Source organism: Agelaius phoeniceus, chromosome 27, assembly GCF_051311805.1.
Source record: "Agelaius phoeniceus isolate bAgePho1 chromosome 27, bAgePho1.hap1, whole genome shotgun sequence".
Taxonomy (NCBI): domain Eukaryota; kingdom Metazoa; phylum Chordata; class Aves; order Passeriformes; family Icteridae; genus Agelaius; species Agelaius phoeniceus.
Window position 1 is genome coordinate 5562535 of NC_135291.1, and position 22817 is coordinate 5585351.

General features: G+C 52.8%; 2 protein-coding genes and 1 pseudogene across 5 annotated transcripts in view; 1 reads left to right on the top strand and 2 right to left on the bottom strand.

The window, feature by feature from the left end:
- The window catches only part of LOC143695915 (uncharacterized), a 243196-nt gene extending 228243 nt beyond the window's left edge, over window positions 1-14953 (bottom strand). Inside the window, 2 exon segments of the mRNA XM_077191112.1 lie at window positions 14413-14528; window positions 14531-14953. Of these exon segments, the coding sequence (XP_077047227.1) occupies window positions 14413-14528; window positions 14531-14860 (446 nt within the window). The 5' untranslated portion in view covers window positions 14861-14953.
- Window positions 1-22817, top strand: part of LOC129132039 (uncharacterized) — a 286230-nt gene that overhangs the window by 64948 nt on the left and 198465 nt on the right. The window lies entirely within an intron of this gene.
- LOC143695969 (class II histocompatibility antigen, B-L beta chain-like) lies at window positions 11501-13780 on the bottom strand (annotated as a pseudogene).

The window sequence follows — 22817 nt, forward strand, 5'->3', positions numbered from 1 at the left end:
CACTTCTCCTACCCCTAATTAGGAGCATCAGGGCATGGCTTTGATTTCCCCCAAAAAGGGAAAACTACCCCAAACCCCTGTGGATGAGTGGGGGAGGGGAGAGATTTCTGACAGAGAACTCAAAAAACTCAGAGCAGGATAATGAGAAGTAAGTGAAGAGCCTTAAATCCAGCCTTCCCCCAACGCCTCCCTCCTTCCAGCTGCACCTCCTACCCCGGCAGTGCCGGAGACAGGGAATGGGGCCGTGCTCACTTCATGCCCCGGGGCTTCTCCCTCTGCTCAGGGACAGGAGTCGTTTCCCGTCTGCACCCTGGGCACTCTCCCACCGGGGGAGATCCCAAAACACAAACTTTTTACCCCTGATGTAACCTTCCATTTGATTCCAAAACGAATACAAAGTAGAAAACCTCTCAAGGCTCTAACCCTCTTTACAGATGGCTCAGGGTCTTCCCACAAGTCAATGGTTACATGGAGAGACCCCCAAACACAAGATTGGCGCTCCGACATACAAATAGTGGAGGGATCTCCAGAGATCGCAGAATTAGCAGCTGTCGTCAGAGCCTTTGAAAAGTTTAAAAACGAGCCTTTCAATCTGGTCACAGATTCAGCTTAAATTAACACACCTAATCTCACACAGAAAGCAACCTTACCATATAATGCATGTGAGGTCACACACAGACCTCCCAGGTTTTGTTGCAGAAGGCAACAGGAAAGCGGATGCATTAGCAATGGCAGCAGAAACTGCTAATGTTCCTAACATCTTTGCCCAGGCAAAGTTGTTACATGCGTTTTTCCATCAAAATATACCTGCCCTTATGAGAATGGTTAAGCTCTCAAAGGATCAGGCAAAGGCTATTGTTGCTACATGTCCGAACTGTCAGAACTATCAGATACCATCCATGGGGACAGGAGTCAACCCCCGAGGTCTGAGTAGCTGCCAGCTGTGGCAGACAGATGTAACTCACTTCGCACCTTTTGGAAGATCAAAATACGTGCATGTATCGGTTGACACGTTTTCGGGAGCAGTATTTGCATCATCACATGCAGGAGAAAACACACTGCACACAATAAAATACTTTCTCCTCGCTTTTGCCGCCCTGGGTGTACCAAAAGAGATTAAAACAGATAATGGACCAGCCTACACTTCCTGCAAGTTAAAGGAGTTTTTCAATGAATGGGGAATAGCACACAAGACTGGCATACCTGTAAACCCCACAGGACAATCCATCGTGGAAAGGACACATCAAACCCTCAAAAGAGTCCTCGATCAACAGAACAGAGACACGAGAATCACATCTCCAGTGCAAAGACTTTGCAAGGCTCTCTACGTCATCAACTTCCTGAACTGTACAGCATCAGAGCCTGACCCATCAATACTTCGCCACTTTGCAAATACCACCCAAGCAAAGCTCACTGAGAAAACACCGGTGCTCATGAAGGACCCTGAAACACACCAAATTTCTGGGCCTCACCAGCTGATCACCTGGGGTAGAGGATATGCGTGCGTGCTACTACCAGCCGGTCCGAGGTGGTTCCCAGGAAAAAACATAAAGCCATATTTAGGCACTGTGAACACTACTCCTGCAAACGGGGGCAAGAACGCTCCTGAGGCAAACACAAGACCACCTCAAAACCAAACCAGCTCTGCCTGGAGACGAAGACATCGCCGAATACCCACAAGCACAAGAACAGACCGCCCCATTACAAGACAGCAGACAAAACTGAAAGCTAAACATCAGTCTGCTGCATCAGGCCATAGATAGCCTTAACACAAAAGTGTTCTCTGAATTATGTGTTGTTACACTGGTTTTCTGTATTAAAAAAACCCTGTTATTCCCTCTCCCTAACCTTTTAAAACCCCTTAACCTTCTACCCACTCCTCCTCCCTTAGTGTAGCTTAGAAATTAAAAGAAAAAGGGGGGGAGGAGGGGAACACAGAAAAGAACAAGGTAGAAAACCCTCTCATCATAAAGATAACAAATTCTGCTTAGATTCCCTATCAGAAGCCCTATTCCTGCCCAAAGATGAAAAATATCTCCGTTGCTGCTGTCCTCACTGCTGCCTGGATGTTCTTCACCGTACCGCGTGCCTTCGGCTGGATTAGCCCACAGCCCAGCCATAATGTTTGGGTAACCTTAGCAAAAACATTAAAACAGGACAACATGTGCTTGTCCATGGGAAGCATTGATAATCCACTTTCCACCTGTCTAGTAGGAATTCCCTTTGTAGCAGATGACTGGCCTGTCTATAACTCAGAGATCCTCCGCACCACAGGTAAGAGACCCAATGTGGCTGATACCTGGAACGAGTGGACAAAAATTCTGCCCGATGCTAAAGAGGAACCCCAAGATTTGGATCTGTTGGGGTCCTCCAAGGCCACATACTGTGTCAAATTTTACTTTAGACATCCAAAAAACAATTGGCCAGAAACTGACCAGAACAAAAACACATATCGAAAAGAGATATCAGCAATTAACAAAGCCTATAACTCTCATGACTGGTGCAATTACACAGCTCGTGTGATTTCCGTGTCCTCTCTCCATCCCAAAGTATTACCCAAGGGAATGTTTCTCATCTGTGGTAACAGAGTATGGGCTGGGATCCCCTCCCAACCCCAGGGAGGTCCCTGTACCCTTGGAAAACTTTCTACCCTCACTCCAAACATCACCCTGTTACATAATTGGAAAAAAGAAAGCGAATCAAATGACAAAAAAGGTCCTACACTGAATTTGATGGAAATTGTGATCCTAAATTATACGATCGGAATAAACCAAAAAAGATTGCTGTCTCCCTGTTCCTACCCTGGGTAGCTGCAGCTAAAGCCCTCGGTGAAATCAATCACCTTGGGTGCTGGCTCAGTAAACAAGCTAATGCTACATCTGCAGCCTTGAGTGATCTCTTCAAGGAAGAAGAAACCACAAGACAGGCTTCGCTCCAAAATTGAGCAGCAATCGACTTCCTGCTGCTTGCCCATGGACACGACTGTGAAGACTTCGAAGGGATGTGCTGCTTCAACCTCTCTTCACGCTCGGAATCCATCCATGCGAACATCCAGAAACTGAAAGATCTTGTGAAGGACTTGAAAGTAGAGAAAATCCCAGACTGGGTCAATGAACTTTTCGGGCAATGGGGATTAACAGGATGGGCAGCATCCTTGGTTTAAGGGAATGTTGTTGATTCTCCTTGTAGTTGTTATTGTGTTAGCTATGCTCTCGTGCCTTGTTCACTGTTTCAAAAGAACTATAGCAAACGCCTTTTTTGTAAAAACAGAAAGTGGAGTCGCAGTAAACCCCATAAGTTTGGGAAAAGCACCATGGAGAATACGAACAACAGGAATGCTGAAACGAAGCAGCAAAAGAAAATTTCTGTTTCCCTGTCCTCCGCCCTTAATCTATCTCTGTAACCCTTTAAGGCAATGTCATGTTAACCTCTTACCATTGGTCAAGCTTGGATCCTTTCCAACCCTATAAAAGAAGCATACTGTACCCCATTAGGGGAGAAAGAAGAAGAGCAGAGACCCTTCATGGACCTCCCCAAATAAAACCATCTCCGTGGAACAGCCTGTGCCTTCTCCTTCTCCTCTCTCTCCGTCTGCTGCAACCTCAAGGCTGGGGCACCACTACCTAGCAAGCAGGGCTGAAATCCTGAGAGCTTGTTAATCACTATAGAGCTGATAATCACCATGCTTGCTAGATGGTAGCCCCGTGGCATTGGCATGAGTGAGCTAGCCTCGGGCACCCGGTCCCTACTCAGGGACTGAGCTCCTGAGCCCTATTGCTCTGCTTTATGATAAGGCTGATCAGAGGCTTTATCACTGGGCTGGGTTTGCAGCTCCTCCCATTTCTCCTCCCTCCTATGAAGCTCCGCCCTTTGACTACTCCCTTGGGGCGGAGACCCAAACATCTGACATCCCTGCCCAGTCCTCCAGCCACTCCCCTTCCCTTCTCACGCCCCGCCTTCTGGTTCCCATGCTTCGCTGGGAGGAGGGTGGAGACCCGGACCCGGAGCCGGTTTCCATCCCTTCAGTTGCTCCGGTCATGTACCACCAGGTGAGGGAGGGGAGAGCCCAGGCCCAGTGGGCCCCATTCCCCCACCACATCATCAAAGAGCTGTGCAAGGCCCAAAAGGATTTCTCCCGGGAGAGCGAGTACTTCCAGGGGATCCTGAGGGCCATGCTGACAGAATCGGAAGTCACCCCCTCCGACCTGTGGCGCCTTTTTTCATGCCTGCTAAACCCCACGGAGTTTGTCATGTGGGAGGCGGCACGGAAAAAGGAGGTGGTGGGAATCCTACCCTCCCTTTGGGACAATCCCCACACTGGTGTTGATTTTGATGGTGAGACCATCTCAAATGACCATCTGTGTGGGATGGGGAATTGGGCAGATGGTCATTCCCAAGCTAGGTCCATTCCCCCGGAGGCATTGAAAGAAACTGCCAGGGCAGCAGAAAGGGCTTTCTTGAGGTTGCGGTCAGCAGCGCCTCATCTCACCTATTCTAGAATTTTCCAGCATCCAGAAGAATCATTTGTGTCTTTTGTTGAGTGCCTTCGCAAGGCAGTTGATTTGCAGGTGCAGAGTGAGGAGGCCAGGATGGAGATCCTCAAGGAGATGGCATCTGCAAATGCTACCCCAGCTTGCAAAGCTGCCATTTTCAGTTTACCCCTGGACCCTCCTCCCACTCTGCAACTCATGCTGGAAGTTTGTGCACACAAAGTCTTGCTGTCACCAGGAGACCTCGACTACAAAACCCGACCGCAACCTTGAAGGATTGCCGCTGCTGACACCATGGACGTCACACCTGTAGATCCAGCCCTGCCTTTGGCCAATCGTCCATCGCGACCCCGCACCCCAGGATCGTCGAAAAGGAGAACTGCTCCCTGCCATCTCTGCAGGAAGCTTGGGCACTGGATGCCCGACTGCCCCCTGAGACTCCAGTTTTTAGAATTTAGGAAAGGGCAGGGACCTTGGGGAAACCCCCAACAAAAAAACTAGTTTCTGAGCGCAGTGCCCCCTGCGTGAAGATACAAATGAGGCGGGTTTAATAGCATCTTGCAGGGAGGGGAAAGGAGGAGACAATTCTAAACCAGGACTGCCGAAACAGACTTTGTTAAACCGGACTTGACTTGTCTAGATTGTATTCAACCTAGACCACGCTTTCTAAAACTGTTCCTTTCAGGTTGCAGCTGACCGAACCACTCCATCTAAGAGATTCCAACTTCCATCTGGTAACTGTGTGCCCTGAGTGCCCAGGTAACTGGTGACAGATCAGATGTAAGTATGTTGTCGTCGGAGACACAAAGTTTACACCACTTGAAGTAAATATAGTCCCGGGTCTCTTAACATCAGACCCAGGGAAATTTTCTATAGGGCCCTCCCCTCTTCCTGCCCAAAGGCCAGGTTGTAGCTCAGGCCATCCCAGTGCCTGAGATGACCTGGGGTCCAGAACTGCCTTGCACACCTCGGCAAGATCTCCCTCACACAGCAGCCTGGGCCCAGGTTTTGGGGTGAGAAAAACCCTGGATCACCTGCTGCCTTTCGAGGGGTGGAGATCTCTCCAAGGGCTTTTGGACACAGGGGCAGATGTGACAATCATCCCTTCTCGGGAATGGCCATCACATTGGGAGTTGCAGGATGTGGCTGGTCGCGTTCAAGGTGTCAGGGGCATGCAATTGGCGAGATAATCCAAGAGTATCATGCAAATTAAGGGGCTGGATGGGCAATTAGCGTCTATACGCCCATTCGTTTTGGAATATACAGAACCCCTGTGGGGGAGAGACCTTCTTGCCCAGTGGGGAGCCAGAATTGACCTCCCAGCGGCTCCCCAGGTTTTTCAGGCAGTGGTCGCTGAAGAGCGCCCTACCCAGAAGCTGCATCGGAAATCTGATAAACCAGTATGGGTGGAACAATGGCCGCTCAATAAACAAAAATTGAAGGTGCTCAACAAGCTCGTCTAGGAGCAGCTACTTAAGGGTAATCTGGTAGAGACCATGTCAGAATGGAACTCCCCAGTTTTTTCATCAAAAAACCCAACAAAGATAAGTGGAGGCTCCTCCATGATCTCCACCAAATTAATAATGTCATTAAGGACATGGGTCCTCTCCAACCAGGGATGCCGTCCCCAACGATGCTCCCCCAAAATTGGAATTTGGCAATTGTAGATATAAAAGATTGTTTCTTTCAAATTCCCCGACACCCTGACAATGCCCCACGTTTTGCCTTCAGGTCCCCACCATCAACCGTGAAGCCCCAAGGAAGCGCTACCATTGGTGTGTTTTACCACAGGGAATGAAAAACAGCCCTGTTATCTGCCAGTGGTACATAGCTTCCTTGTTGTCCCCAGTACGTACAGCCATGGAAGATGCTATAGTTTTCCATTATATGGACGAAATACTTGTTTGTGCTCCGACGGATGACATACTTACTCATGTGCTTGACCTGACAATCAATGCATTGATTGCTGCAGGGTTCAAGCTTCAGCAGGACAAAATTCAGCGGATGCCACCCTGGAAGTACCTGGGTTTAGAGATTAGCAGGCGGACCATTGTGCCGCAAAAATTAGTTATAAAGACTAACATTAAGACCTTGGCAGACGTCCACCAGTTGTGTGAGTCTCTGAATTGGGTAAGGCCTTGGCTAGGAATACCAACCGACAACCTAGCCCCCCTTTTCAATTTATTGAAAGGGGGAGAGGAGCTCAGTTCTCCTAGGTCACTTACCCAGGAGGCACAGACAGCACTGGAGAAAATCCAAGAGTCCATTTTGGCCAGGCAGGCCCACAGATATCAGCCAGGTCTGCCGTTCAAGTTTATTATTCTAGGAAAGTTGCCACACCTCCATGGAGTGATTTTTCAGTGGGACGAGTCACTCAAGGATAAGGACCGAGGCTCAAGAGACCGTCTCTTAATTATAGAGTGGATCTTCCTCAGCCACCATAGGTCCCAGAGGACACAGCCACAAGAGCTGGTGGCAGAACTGATCCGCAAGGCAAGATCACAGATCAGGGAGCTTGCAGGTTGTGATTTTGACTGCATTCACATCCCCATCCAATTGAAATCGGGCCAATTCAAAAAGGACACATTTGACAAACTGCTCCGAGAGAATGAAATGTTACAATTTGCACTGGACAGCTACACAAGCCGAATCGCTGTTGATCGACCGGCCCACAAAATTTTTAATCAGGACGTTCAATTTTCCTTTTCATTAAAAAGTGTTCAGAGCCGAACCCCTCTGAAGGCACTGACCATGTTTACTGACATGTCTGGAGCATCCCACAAGTCTGTAATGACTTGGAAGGATCCCCAAACCCAGCAGTGGGAGGCTGGTGTTACTGAGGTGGAAGGATCACCTCAAGTAGATGAGTTGGACACAGTTGTCAGGGCTTTTGAGAGGTTCTCTGAACCGTTCAATTTGGTCACAGATTTGTCTTACGTTGCAGGTGTAGTGTCCAGGGCAGAAAATGCAATATTGCAGGAAGTGTCCTACATTCCCTTATTCAATTTGCTTTCAAGATTAGTCACGCTGGTCTGCCACCAAGAGCAACCTTTTTTCGTAATGCATGTCAGATCACACAACGACCTGCCAGGGTTCATTGCGGAGGGCAATTGAAGAGCTGATGCCCTTGCCACTCCAGTCCAGATGGCCCTGCCCCCGGATGTGTTCAGCCAAGCTAAGATTAGCCACCAGCTATTCCATCAAAATGCCCCTGGCCTTGTTCAACAATTTCAGATCACTCGAGAACAGGCCAAGGCGATTGTGGCTACATGCCCTCACTGCCAGTCCCATCAACTCCCATCCATCAGCTCCGGTGTCAACCCCAGAGGCTTGTCTAGTTGTGAGGTGTGGCAAATGGACGTGACACATGTCCCATCTTTTGGTCGGTTGAATTACGTCCATGTTTCCATGGATACCTTCTCTGGTGCAGTCTATGCTTCTGCCCGTACAGGGGAGAAAGCAGCCGACACAGAAAAACATCTTGTGCAGGCTTTCGCTGTGCTGGGCATCCCCAAGGTCATCAAAACTGACAATGGCCCAGTGTACAAATCCAGAGAACTCAAGAGCTTCCTGCAGCAATGGGGAATAGAGCACAAGACTGGCAACCCCTATTACCTGACAGGCGAAGCCGTGGTGGAGAGGACCCACCAGAGCCTAAAAAAGGTTCTGGAACAACAACGCACAGCAGTGAAGGTGGAGTCCCCACATGTCCGACTGTCCAAGGCACTTTTTATGATTAATTTTTTAAATTTCTCCTTTGACAACCTTAATTCCCCTATAGTTAGGCACTTTGGTCACCATGAACAGCTGCACCTGAAAGCGAGGCCTCCGGTCCTAGTCAAGGATCCGGAGACCTGGAAGACAGAAGGGCCCTTTTACCTGGTAACCTGGGAAAGGGGATACGTGTGCGTGTCCACTCCCTCAGGTTTGAAATGGGTTCCATTGAAATGGGTCAGGCCCTTTCTTCCAAGGAGAGCACCGGTAGTCGGAGTTGTGGCACTCAACTCAACAGGTCGAGGAGGCCTGTTGGAGGAGGAAGTGCAAACCCTTCAGCCTTAGACCTAGACCTCCTCCTGGGGCAGAACCAAGGTTTTTAAACTTGTTTCTTAATTTTGTTTCTCTGTTGTTTTAGCGACCCCAACCTGATGGCTCCCTCTCAAGCTGCTGTCATCCTTCTGGTGACCGCATACTGGTCCTTTGTTCCAATGGATTGTTCCTCAGCCCAAAGCTAATGTCTGGAGGACACTCACAAAAGTCCTCAGCCAGGATCACATCTGCCTTAACACCGCATCGGCAGAGGACCCGATGTCATCTTGCCTTGTGGGGATCCCTCTCCCTCCTAATGATTTCCCCTCTCCCCTTGCTACCTCCCTTGCTCCCCTGATGCCCCAAAAGGTTGCCTGTTGTCCTGGTTTTGATCCTATGATTGGCTGGAGGGACAGAATCCAAGGTCTGACACCTTTGGATTCTGAACCCCTGGAATTCGAATTGCTCGGCTCTGCCAACGCCTTCCTCTGCGTTCAGTTTATGTTCACCCCCAACCCTCCAGATAAGTTATTCCTATCAGTTTGGCAGTTCAAAAAAGAATATGCTGCCAGTTTATGATATGAAGTTGTCGCCCATATAGATATGGCATCCACCTTTGATTACAAACCTTTATCCCTACCCCGTGGTGTGTTTTTGGTTTGCGGAGACCAAGCATGGGCAGGCTTCCCCTCTCGCCTTATCGGAGGCCCTTGCACTTTTGGACGGCTGTCGCTGTTTACCTCCAACAAAACTCAAATTAATAATTGGATATTAAAAAATGTCACACTGAATTTGGCCTGTTCCAAAAGAGATCTTAGAAATCTTGACCCAGAGTGTGACTCAGAAATTATTCATTGATCTAAACCAAAAGGAGTTGCAGTTACTGTGTTTTTGCCCTGAGTATCCGCAGCCAAGGCTCTAGGCAAATTGGCCCACCTAGAGTGTTGGGTGGCTAAACAAGCCAATCTTATATCAGCCACATTATCGGACCTCCTATCAGACGAAGAAATTACAAGGAAGGCAACATTGCAAAATAGGGCGGCCCTCGACTTTCTGCTCCTCCTTCACAACCACCACTGCGAAGAATTTGAGGGCCTCTGCTGCCTCAATTTATCATCAAAGGCTGAGGACATGAGAAGTGCTATCAAGAAGATGCAAGACATGGTCAATGACATTAAGAAACATCGGACTGGCTAGGGGACATTTTCTCAGGATGGGGCCTTTCAAGTTGGGTGGGGTCGATTTTAAGGTCTGTGCTTTTAGTTCTTTTAATTTTAGTTGTAGTTTTAATTGCCTCCTCCGTCATTTGGAGATTAGTTAAGAGACTGTTAATTAATTTGGTACCCACTCTGAGCATCAACCAGGTGGTGAGCCCAGATGATGGACAATCAGATGGTGGACAATCAGGTGATAGACAGGCTGCAGAAGAAGATCAGTGGGCTTCAGCCCCGCCGAGCCACCCCTGGTTTGCAGATGTTTACTCCGACTCGGAATTCAATAACCAAGCTCAATTCACTTCTTTTTAGGCCTTTCATTTTTTTAAACAAAAAAGGGGGAGATGTTGGGTTGTGTCTGTATAAGTTGGACTGTTCTGTTCCCCCCTATCATGTAATGGTTCTGCCCTGGTTCTCCCCTCCCTCCCTTGTGCTGCCAGTTATCCCAACTCCTCCCCAGTTGCCTTGGAGATTAATGTTTCTTTCTCAAATCCCTCCCTGGTGCCCTGTCTGTCACTCGGCACTCCCAGCCTTCTTTCTAGAGCTCTCTAGAAACTTCCAGCTGGACCGTCGAGTGATTGGCTCAGGGGCCAGGGCTCCACCCTCAAGTTACCTCAAGTTATCCCCATTGGTGTTCTCCCTAAGTCAATCTTTTGTATCCCACTCCCCTCTGAAATCCTATCCGTCCAAGGACTGACTCCTCGCTTGTTTCCCTCCCTTCTTATAAGCTGTTACAACTTCCCCCTCTTCCTCTTCAGCTGTCAGTTTCCCCTGGGACTCAATAAACCTGCATTCACCACAGCTGGGGAGCGCTCTCTTCTTTTTCTGCTGACTGTAGCCATAAGCCAAGCCACGTCCTACCACAAGGTAGCGCTGCTGTCATAGCATAGACCGTTTGCTTTAGGTGCTGTCCCAAACCACGGAGATTGGGATAGTGCCTTGTTATTGCTAGTTGTGCTGGATAGCCAGCCGGGACGTCCAAGAAGGACAATCTTTCTCCAGCTGGACCACTTCAACCATGGCCATGTGTAATCATGATCATGATATGACTGTGAGATGACCATTACAGTGAGATATCCATGAGAATAAGATGATGGTCATCAGGAAATGGTCATCAGGAAATGACCATCACCATGAGATGGCCATGAGATGATCAAGACCATGACACAACCATGATCATAAGATGACCATTACAGTCAGATGACCATGAATGTGACCATGACAGGACCGTGATCATGACATGACCATGAGCATGAGATGATTGTGACCAAGACATGACCGCAATGCAACCATGGCCATGTGGTGATCAAGACCATAAGAATGATGCCTTATGTTGTAGCTTTCAAAATTTTCCATATTCTGTATTGTGCTTGTATATAACTCTGAACTTCATATAAAGTGTTAGCAAGTTCTCTTGTGAGTGCCAGTGGGGCTGGGGGGGACACAAACCCCCCCAAAATCAGCAGAGCGGGGACGGAGCGGGAGGTCCCAGCCGGGCCCGAGCCCACGGGGAGGGGCTGCGGCCACCAGCGGCTCAGGAGCTCTGTGGGCAGAGAAAAGGGGGTGACACCGGGCTGGGGGGCCCTGGCGGGAACGCACACACTCCGGGAGAGGGGGGACACGATCCCTGAGACCCCCCCTCACCTTCTTGCGCACCCAAAGCCCCTCCAAGCACCCTCCCAGTAACCCCCAGCCCACCCAGGACCCCCTGAAACCTCCCCCAGTCCCTTCCCAGCCTCCCCAGGACCCACTAAAGCCTCTCCCATCCTTCTCAGGATCCCACAACCCCCTTCCAGTTGCTTCCCACCACCCTGGGACCCTGAACCCTCTCTCGGTTCCTTCCCAGCCCCACCAGGACACACCCAGACTCCTCCCAGTCTCTTCTCAGGACAACCTCAGTCCAACCCCTGCCATCCCCAATCTCCCTCCAGCCTCTCCAGGCCCACTCAAATCCCTCCCAATTACACCTAGCACCCAAATTCCCTCCCACTGCCCACCAGTACCCTTCAACCCCATCCTACCCTCCCCAGCATCCTCCAAATCCCTTCTCAGCCCTTCCAGACCCACTAGCCCCTCTCCAGTTTCAACCAGGCTCTCTCCAACTCCCTCCCAGTTGCTCCCAGAACATCCCAGTGGCTCTCCCAGCGTGCCCAGGGGCTCCCCCGTGCCCCAGTGCCGGCTCAGGGGCTGCTCCAGGCTGACATGCTCCACCTGGCAGCTGCAGGTGAGCCCGCACTGAGGGTGGTTTCCAGTAGCACCAGCAGCTGGTAGGTCCAGTCCCCGTTGGGGTCCACATCGGTGGCCACCACGTGCTCCGAGAGCTCCTGCTGGCCCTGGAACCACCTCACCTGGATGGCAGCAGGGTAGAAATCCACCACGGAGCAGAGCAGGCAGCTGGGGCCGGGCTGGGAGCTCGAGGGCACCAGCAAGATGGACACGGTGAGGGGCACTGGGAGAGAGCGGGGACACACTGGGATCAGCTGGGGGAAACTGGGAGAGAGAGGGGAGGGGTGGAATGGCCTTGAGAGAGACTGGGAATGGAGTAGAAGAGACTGGAAATGGACTGGGAATTGCCTGGGAGAGACTGGGATTGGACTGTGATGGACTGGGACGGACTGGAAGAGATGGGGGGGCACTGGGAGAGAGGGTAGAGGTCCTAGAGTGAACTGGAATAGACTGAGAATGGGCTGAGAAGGAGTGGAAGGGACTGGGGCGGAACTGGGAGGAACTGGGAATGACGTGCGCGGCACTGGGAGGCCGAGTCCAGCGCGGGGCACTCAGCGCTGCTGGTCTGCCTGGCAACAGGGGAGTCATCAGAGAGACGTGCTCTGATTGGCTGAGGGTCAGCTAGGCACGCTAGGCTGAGATGGACACGCCAGGAGTCACTGGGAGAGACTGGGATGGACTGGGAATGGAATGGAATGGAAGAGACTGGGGTCACTGGGTTGGACCCGGAGGGAAGTGCTGGGGATGGGCACAAGGAGGGCTGAGGGCGATTCCCAGGGAGGATTTGAGGGACTCCAGGGTCACTGCCAGGGCAGGGCCTGAGGGGACACGCTCTGCCCCGCGATCACCACGGCGCTCCGTGAGGAACACGGCGGCCACCTCGTAGTTGCTCCGGCAGTACAAGTCCACCGCAGTCCCTTTTGGCCGCAGGAAATCTGGGAGGCTGTTCCAGTACCCGGCCACCTTCTCCCCAAAGGGGGTGAACCCCACAAGTGCCCCACGTCGCAGTCCAAGTGCAGGAGCTGCTCCCGGTTGTAGCTGTTCTTCTCCACGTACTGCACTCTCTCGGTGCCGTTAATGAAGTTAACACTCACCCTTTGCAATCCACTGGAACACCCCTATGTGTGCAGGACACAGCTCAGGGGTGCACCCCCAGCACCTCGAGAGCTCCAGGGGCCACCCCGGATCCCCACTCTCCACCCCCTGTGCCCCACGGCCGCCATAGGACCCTCCTGCCCACGCTGCCATTTCCTCTTTCCCACCCTTCCCCTATTTCCCCTTTCACATCCTCTCCCCTCCCACCTCCAGCCACTCTCCAAATCACTTTCGGGGTCCCGTTCTCCCCTTTCCCACTCTTTTCCCTCAATCCCCGGCCCCCTCGGGCTCAGTTTTGGGGTCCCACCCCCCCCCTTTTCCCTCACTTCCCCACCCTCTCCCACGCTTTCTTCACCTCCCCCCAATCCCTAGCCCCCTCCATTTTAGTTTTGGGGTTCCACTCTCCCCTTTTCCCCACTTTCCCACCGTCTCCCACCCCTCCCTCACCTCCCCCCAATCCTCAGCCCCTCCCGCTCTCCCTTTGGGGGGTCCCCTCCTCCTCCCCCTCCATTCCGGTCTCCCCCTTCGCTCCCTTTTTCCCCTTCTCCCCCCCTGTCCCAGCGCCTCCCGCCCCCCGCTCACCCGAGAGCTCCGCGCCCGCAGTCGGGGGGGCTCCCAGCACCACCAGTGCCACCAGTAGGGCCCCAGCTGCCGCCCCTCGCCCCATGGCCGGGGCCGGGCAGGGAGCAGCAGCCCCAAAGCAGCCGCGCTGCGCTGGCAGCACCAGTCCGGAGCAGGGCGGGCTCGGCAGCGCCGCGCGCTCTCATTGGCTGCCGTCACTTTTGGGGACTCGATCTCAGAGGCTCCGCCACACAACTGATGACTCTTCAACGCCCCGCGCTCTCATTGGCTGCGGCGCGTTTTGGCTGTGTTTTGATTGGCTGAGACGCTGCAGCCCCGGGTGGGGCATTTCCAGGGAGGGGGAACCTTGGGGCGTTGGGCGGGTGGGAGCTCAGGTGAGCCCAGCAATGCGTGCCCAGGGGCGCGGGATCTCAGCGGTGCCTGTGGCGAGCGGTGACGCTGGCCCGATGCCAGGCACCCCCAGAGCCGCTCTGTCCCTGCCCCCGCAGCCGCACAGGGACAGAAAATGGAACCGAGGGTTCCTGGCTGGGGACAAGGACCGGGAGAAATCCCTCAGCAAATCCGGCACGGGCACAACAGACCCGGCCTGGGCACACGGAGGGAATTTATTACCAACCAAATCACAGCAGCACAAGGAGAAGGGGAAGAAATCTCTCCAACACCTTCCCCCCACCCAACGGGGATCACTTGGAAGGGGATCACCAGGGCTCTGCCCAACGGGGGTCACTGGGGATCATCCAGCACGGATCCTCCCATGGGGGATGGAGCTGCAGCAGCACACGAAGCTCTTCCCACACTCGGGACACTCGCAGGGCCTCTCCCTGGTGTGCAAGTGCTGGTGAGTGACGATCTCTGAATTCCACCTGAAGCTCCTCTGACATTCCAAGCACTCATACAGGGCCATTCCCCAGTGCGGATCTTGTGGTGCTTGCTCAGGTCGGAGGTCCCACTGAAGCTCTTCCCACATTCCCCACACTCCCAGGGCCTCTCCCCAGGGTGGATGTTCAGGTGTTCCATCAGGGTGGAGCTGTAGCTGAAACCCTTCCCACATTCCAAGCATTTGTGGGGCTTCTCCCTGCCATGAGGCTTCTCCACCAGCTCTGAGCTCTGGCTGGATCTCCGGCCGCCTTCCTGGCTCAGGGGGGCTCTTTCCTCCCTGCAGCTCCCTGGGCTGGGTTTGCAGCCCCTCCTCATGCGGAATGTCTGGGGCTTTTCCTCCTCCTCCATCTGGCCACAGCTTGGGAATGACAGATCCTGGTTTGGGGAAACCAAGGTGGGAGCGCCTTGGAGTAGAGGCTCCTCCTGGCCAGGTCCATCTCTAGAAGTCAGCAGGAGTCTTGTGTCCATGAAAATCTCCACAATATCAACATTCAGCCAAAAAAACCCTCTCCCAGTAGTTCCCTATTGCTGATCTCTCCACTTTTGGGGTCCCAGAGGTTTCCTTTTCTTGGGATCATGGGGGTCCAATGGTTCCAGGGGTTCTCCATTCTCTGGCGTCCTGCTCAGGGATGATTCAGGGGCTTTTGGGGGTCCATGGGGGCCCTTCTCCCCTGATGCTCTACTCTGAGATCCCAGGGATCCCAGGGGTCCCTCCTCTCCAGGCTCCCCCCCTTTCCAGTCTGCCGGGGTCCCCCAGCTCTGGGATTGCCCCTCTCTGCTCTCCCCACTCTGGGGGTCCCAGGGGTTCCCCTCCTCTGCTCTCCCGGCAGTCCCCAGGACCAATGTCCTCCCCTGCCCATACTGGGCAATGGCCACGTGGGCCCCCAAAGATCCCCCAAGGGGCTCAGCTTTGGGCTCCTGCAAAATCCAAACCTACACACACAGAGAAAAAAAACCCTCCCAGAGACACCAGATGATATTTGGGGTCAATTCCACAATCTGCGAGCTCCAAACACACCCCAATAAAAACCCTCTCAGGGACCCCCCAATAGATTTGGGATGAGCTCCCCCTCCCCACTGAGCTGCAAGACGAGGTGGGGGCGATGGTCCCGTGGCTGCGGCCACAGGGGGCACTGGAACCTCCTGTTCCTCCTGTTCCTGCTCCTGCTCCTCCTCTTCCTGCTCCTCCTTTTCCTCTCTCCCTCCTCCTCCTCCTCCTTCCTAATCCCACCTCCTCCCCAGTTCCTGCCTTCTGTGTATTTAGAGTGGAGGACCTTGCTTGTTTTTAGAACTAGAACAAAGATCCCAGATGGAACAAGGCTTGCTGCTTTTAGTCAGAACTATCAGTGACTAAAGGTCACGTTTCCTTTGCTTTGGTCCTGTCCTTGTTCTCCTCAGTGTTCAGGCTGGGCTATGGGGTGTCCTTGTTTGCTGCATTTTCCGAGTTCCTCTTGCATCCTTTGGGCCATGGGCTGTGCCCTGGGAGGGTTCTTTGTGCTCCTTTGTGACACAGGAGAACCTTCCAGGCGGTTTCTGCGTGAGCTGCTGCTGGGATGTCACAGGAACAGCGCCACGTCCCCGTGGTGTTCCCGTTGCTGTGGGACACGGAGGCCTCAGTGCCCAGAGTGGCTCTGGGCTCGCTGCCGGAGGATCCTCCTGCCCAAGGCATTCTCAGCAGCCAGCCCAGCCCTGTCCTTCTGTGCTTGCAGGGCTACAGGCTGCAGGAGTGTGCAGCGCAGCCAAAATGATCCAGCACGTGGCTGCTGCAGTTTGCACTCTGTACTCTGTGGCTTATTCGGGGTATTTTTTAACCCACTTGGCACGTAAGTTGAGGTTTTCCCTCGGTGCAGCATCTGTGGCTTTGGGCTTGCTGTGTGCTTTCTGTTCTTCCTCTGGAGCTGAGTTGACTTTGGAACCAAATTGCCATGAAGACACCATTGCTTTGGGAGAGCTCCTGCCAGCAGCTGCAGCTGAAAAAGGGGTGTCTGCAGCCAGCGGGGCGTGCACAGCACCTGCAATGAGCCCTGGGGGGTTCTGTTCCCTCAAGCAGGGAGTCTGTGCCAGCAGAGCCTGGAACTGCCTCCCTTTGCTGCTCCAGCCAAGAACTGACCCAGCCCAGTGTTTTGTGCTTGTTCTCTTGCTTGCTGTGGGAAGGGACTGTGGCTCCTGGAGGGATGCAGTGAAAGCAAAATGCTCTCTTGGGGTTGCCTTGCTCCATGGCATTTCCCACCACTGGCAGTTTTTCTCCTAACAGCATCTGGTTCATGTTCCCTCTCCCATTGCAGGGCACCTCATGTCTGGATTCCGAGCAGCTCCTCCTTCGGTGAGTGGGAAAGGAACCTTTGGTGTTTGGAATTGTGCAGCAAGTTGTGAGCTCGGCATGTGGCAGTCGAGGGCCAGCCTGGGAGGCTGAAGGAAAGGTCCTGTCAGTGTCTTTGCAGCAGCAGCAGCAGCAGCAAAGGAATTCCCATCAGTTTTCTCCTTTTCTGCTGAAGAGCTTTTGAAGAGCTGCAGGTCTGGTTTTGCAGGCAGAGGATTGCTTGCTGGCTTTAGCCATGGTGGAATATCGAATTCCCAACAATAAGTGGCAATGTCGACTTCAGCCTATTGTTAGTTGGAACAGCTCCAAACCCAATTTCTGCTTAGTGCAGCTGGATGTGCAGCTGAGGATAAATAAGGTGATAACTGAGATAGAACTTCCTGTCCCTCACGCTGCCGTCTGTCCACAGGGCACAGAAGCAGCACCAGCACCTCCTGGGGCTCCCTCTGCTTCCAAAGAGGAGGTCAACAAGGAGGAAGACAGCAGTGAGCTTCCCGCTGCTCTGGGGGACGATGGTGAACTTCCCTCAGTGCTGGGAGATGACAGTGAACTTCCTGCTGCTCTGGGAGATGAGGGCGAACATCCCGCGGGGTGGGAATGCAACGGCGAGGCTCCCGCGGGGTGGGACAAGGACAGGGGACATCTCCCGGCCTGGGACGAGGACGGTGGATGTCCCCTGGTGTGGGACCAGAGTGGCCAAGCTCCCACGGAGTGGGATGAGGACAATGGACATCTCCCAGTGTGGGATGAGGATGGAGGATATCCTGTGGCTTGGGAAGAGGAGAGTGAACATCTCCCAGCATGGGAAGTGGACAGCAAACATCCCCTGGCTTGGAAAGAGGATGGCGAACCTCCAGCGTTTTGGGAAGAGGATGGAGAAGCTGCAGCATTTTGGGAAGAGGATGGAGAAGCTGCAGCATTTTCGGAAGAGGATGGAGAAGCTCCCTCTGCTTGGGAAGAGGACAATGAACCTCCCTCCGCTGTGGGATCCTGGGCTGAACATTCTGACAGCAGCACAGCTGGGCAGCCAGAGGGGAGAGGGGAGTGGTGCCTGATGCAGCTGAGTACGTCTGCTCTGTTCCTGGGTGCCCGAGCAGGTGCTGTGTGTGTGTCTGGGCATCAGCTGCACCCAGTGTTGCTCTGCAGCTGAATGTCACCGAGTCATTTATTGTCCTTCCCCAGCTGACACCAAGGGGCTCACGGCCCCAGGGAGTGGGGCTGCTTCTGGCTCTGCTGCAAGGCAGGGTCTCACTCTGGGAGGGAGCGTCTTCCACGTGGTTTCTTTCAGGGAACACCGTGAGCGAGGAGGAGCCTGCCGAGAAATACCTGGAAGTGGAGCAGATTGGCCAAGGGTAAGTGCACGGCAGCTGCTGCTGCACAAGCAGGGCCGGGTGTTGTGCTGGTGCAGGATCAAGTGAGAAGTCAGGAGAGCTCCAAGCAGCTTCAGACACTGGGCTACCATCCTGCTGTCTCTCAGTCCTGATCAGAATTGATAACTGTGGTCAGAAGGTGCCGTCAAAGGCCCCTGAGGCTGGCAGTGTCCTGCCTGCAGCAAGGAGCAGGACCTGGAAGATCTTCTGTCCCTGGAACTGGATTGCCTAAAAGAGCAACTCACCATCTGGTGATTGTCAGAAAACAGTTCTCAAGAAGATTTCTTTCAAATATTTTCCTTCAAAAAATATCCACTGGTCAGGATTATCAACCTAATGGTTTAGAAACAGAAACCAGAGATGAACTAATAAGTGCTCTATTCTAGCACAGGTAGCAGACCCCATCCATTCAGTAACAGACACAGAGCTGATGCACTCTGGGGGAAAAAGCATCACCTGCCTGATGGCAGGGCCCTTGTGGAACCTGCAGGTCTTAGGCAGGAAGTGGAAAAGCATGAAATGCATTCTTTTCCAGTTCTTTAGACACCCATTTATCCTCCTAGCTTTGGAACTAAAGCAATTCAGGGTGGATATTTGGGATTTGCTCCAGGCCAATTCCTTCATGTTGGGTCTCAGTTTTCTCCTGCACACCTTGCATGGCAGAGGGCTGGTGGCTGCTGTGCTATTGTTGGAAGGGTCAATGCACCCAGGTGTTTGTGAACGCTGCAGGCAGCAGAGATCTCCTGTCTGGGCTGGCTTTCCCTGCCAGGGCCTAAAGCGCTGCTTCTTTCTTCTCTGCTGTTTTGTCTCCAGGGCTTTTGGAACCGTTTATAAAGGACTCGACAGGGCCACTGGAGGAGAGGTCAGTGCCAACACGCCCAGCACGCCTGGCAGCTCTCCAGGGCTTTCCCCTCTGCTGGGAGCTGTGGCTGCAGCTTTGGGGGCCAGCAGAGCTTTCCTGCCCAGGCTGCTCCTCTGAAGGCAGAGCAGTGTCAGCCTGCAGAGCACAGCTGGGACAGACTTGGTCCTTCTGAAGCGCCAAAGGAATGCAAGGAGGGCAGCGGTGTCTGTCAGAGCAGGACACGCTGGCTTGGCCTTCATATCTAAAAGTGTGAATGCATCAGCTGCTGGAGACTGAGGCCCAATTTATCTTCATCCCAACCTTAGACAGGAACATTATTTAGCTATTCTTAGCTAAACTATAACAATATTATGTCCATCCTGCCTTTTATCTTCAAAGGATACCTCAAGGCCTGATTAGGGAGAGATCCTGCTTGGGCTCAATTTGGGGTTTTAGTCCTACTTCAGCTGTTCACAGAGAGAGAGGGAGAGAAATGAGAAGATGGATGTCCAGAGCAAAGCTCTCTCCTAAAGCCTCCAGGTTGTGTTTGGGTCTGGTGTCAGTGACAGCCTGTGACAGGGATCACCTGAGCAATGGGTGTGCGTGTCTGCTTTGTTCTGCAATCCCAAAGAGAGCAGTTGCATCTGAAATCATGACCAAATCCCATAGAATTGCTAAGGGGTTCCTGGCTGTTTTGCTTTGTTTTCAGAGAACCAGAATTACCTCCTGCTTGCAAAATGGGTTTGAATAATAATAATAAGAGTGTTGAGGCCATTTGAGAAGACTGTAGGTGCAGAGAATGTTGTTAGAGCTTTGAGGCTGACAGCTGAGGGACCATTTCTGCAGAGCTTGCAAGGCCAAATGTCTCTGGCCATGTGTCCTGTAAGCAGCCCCCAGCTGGCAGAGCAATGGGCTGTGGGAATGGCCCTTGCTGAGCTCTGGTGTCCCATCCCAAGGCAGTTTGGCACAGCCCGGCTCCGTCGCTCCACAAAGACTCGCTCCGTGTTTGCTGTGGCCTCCTGCCACAGACTCCTCCAGTTCAAGGCTGCAATGTCCCTTCAGGTGGCCATCAAGAAAATGAGTCTCAGAGGGCAGAACAGGGAACGAGCTGTGAATGAGATCCTGCTCCTGAAGGACAAGAAGAACCCCAACATTGTCAACTCTTTGGACAGGTGAGTGCTTCAGCTCTGATCCCGAGCCCAGGCCCTGCGTTAACCTTTCCTGGCATCCGGAGTCTGTAGCCTGTTTTGAAAATGCCTGACCCAGCCACATCTTCCCAAAACAACAGCCTGGCAGTTCACTCCCTCCATGTGCTTTTGTTGCTTTGCTTTGGTTTTTCCTTCAAGTTGACCCCATTTGCTGTGTCTCCCAGCAAGTGCTGATAAACCACAGCAGAAATTATTTCCCTTGGCTTCTTCTTCCCAGCCCTTTTCCATTGCTAAAAATGCCAGTAAGACCAAGTTCTTGTTTCCAGAAATGACTCATTTGCCCATTTTTCACTGGCCTTGCCTGTTTCTGAAGGGACTTTCTGAAAGGTTTTCTGACTGCTTTTGTCCCAAGTGCTGCACGGCCTCCTCCCCTGGATAACCCTGGCAGTTGTGTTGCCTTGTTCTGGAGGGAATGGTGGAACTGATGAGTTCAGAATCTGAACCAGCTGGGGCCAAGTGTTGTGATTCCATATTGATCTGGGCTGTTGCTAAACTGCATTTTTCACCTGCTTGCCATCCAAAGCCTCTCCTTTCTCACAGGTGTCTCCGTCTCCTTTAGACTGTGCAGATTCCAAGGGCTGTGCAGCCTGGCAGGAATGTCTCTCCATCTGATTCTGTCCTCACTGACAAGTGACCTGGAAACAAAACTCCACTCCAGGCTTTTCCATGGGGGAATTGAGCTCTGCACTTTCATCTCCATGCCATTGTTTTCCTCTTCCAGCTTCCTTGTGGATGGAGATCTCTGGCTGGTGATGGAATATATGGATGGAGGAACTTTGCGGGACGTTGTCAGACAGACACGCATGGCTGAAGGAGAGATGGCAGCTGTCAGTCGGGAGGTGAGGGATCCTGCTTGTCACTCCCATGGCTGGGACACGATGGTCCTTCCAAAGAGGGCGTGAGAACAGGAGTGGCTCCATGCTCAGGGCTTTGTTTCTGAGTTGTTTTCATGAGCTGGAGAAGAAAGAGCCTCTGCAGTGAACAGCCTGCCAGCATCACTGCACTTCTACTCTGCTCTTGTTCTCTCTCCTGCTGTTGTGGTACTCTCTGTGTGCTTTGGATTTGATTTGCTGTTCTCAGCTTTGCCTTGAACCGTTTGCCTGGAGCTTGTGTGCACTGCACTCCTGGCCTGTCACAACAAAGCTGCTGCTGGCAGAATTCTGAGCTGTCCTTTCTGGTGTGATATATTCCAGCCATTGGTTTTTGCCCTCGTGTTTCTTGTTCTCTCTCAGTGTCTGCAGGGCCTGGATTTCCTCCATTCCAACCGGGTGATCCACAGGGATCTGAAGAGCTCCAACATCCTCCTGGGCATGGACGGCTCTGTCAGGCTGGGTGGGTGTTCCTGGCCAGGCACGGCGCTCCCGGGCTGCGGGGCTGGGGCTGCTTCCCAGGGAGGGCCAGAGCCCCACAAGGGCTGCTGGGGGCACTGCCCGGCCCCTGCTGCCAGCTGAGAGCGGCTGCCCCTGCAGAGAGCTCAGGAGAGGAGCAGGGGGCCAGCAGTGCCTTTGCTCTGGCCATGGCCCTTCCAGAGGGCCAGCAGTGGGAATCTAAAGCTCCAAGGGAAACCGTAAAAGCCACTGCATGAAAGCTGAGGGTTTCTTGAAGGGTCCAGTTCCATCTTTCCTTGGCTACAGCCCTGAGGACTTTTTCAGCTGACTTCACTACTGCATTCTCAGACTGAGAGTGGGGAATCTTTGTGCTTGGTTTCCTCATTGCAGCTGCCTTTGACAGGGTTTGTTTCTGTCCTCAGCTGATTTTGGCCTCTGCGCTCAGCTCAGCCCTGAGCAGGACCAGCGCAGCTCTATGGTGGGCACTGCTCACTGGATGGCCCCAGAAGTTGTGACCAGATCTCCTTATGGCCCCAAGGTGGACATCTGGTCCTTCGGCATTGTGACCATCGAGATGGTGGAAGGAGAACCTCCTTACTTCAGGGAAACGGCGGCCATGGTAAGAGGCAAATTCTCCAGTGGCTGCAGAGGCTGCGAGCACAGGGGGACCCTGCACTGGGAGCAGCAGCTGGAGGTTTCTGCACATGGGAAGGGAATTCCCAGAGGACTCCAGCCTCCACACAGACGAATGTTCTGCAATCTCCAGCAACAATTTCCTTTGGGCTTTTCGTTGTTGCAGCTCTTCTGGCTGTGAGGATGACCTGGAAATATGAAGCAAATGCATCAGCTCTAATGTTATCTTGCAAGAAAACCCCACACCATCCCCAAATCCCAGCCCCAAACCCAACAAGATTTCTGCAGGAGTTTCTAAAAGAGGTTTTGCAAGATGATCTCCCCTGATTCTTCTCACTGGGAAACTTGTTGAAAACATGAAGATGATGGTTTAACATCCCCATAGTCCAACACATTTCTTTCCTAGTCCAAACTACTTTTTCTGTGTCACCAAGCCTGAGCTTTCAGCATCACAAACCTCCTGTTTCTTGCCTGGCAGTTTCTGGGATGGGGCATCAGGAATGCATTTACTTGAGTGTCAGTGGCACTGCAGAGATGCACTTGATGGAAGAATCGTCTGAAATAACACAGGCAGACCACACTGAATCTGGAAAATGGCCTGTAAA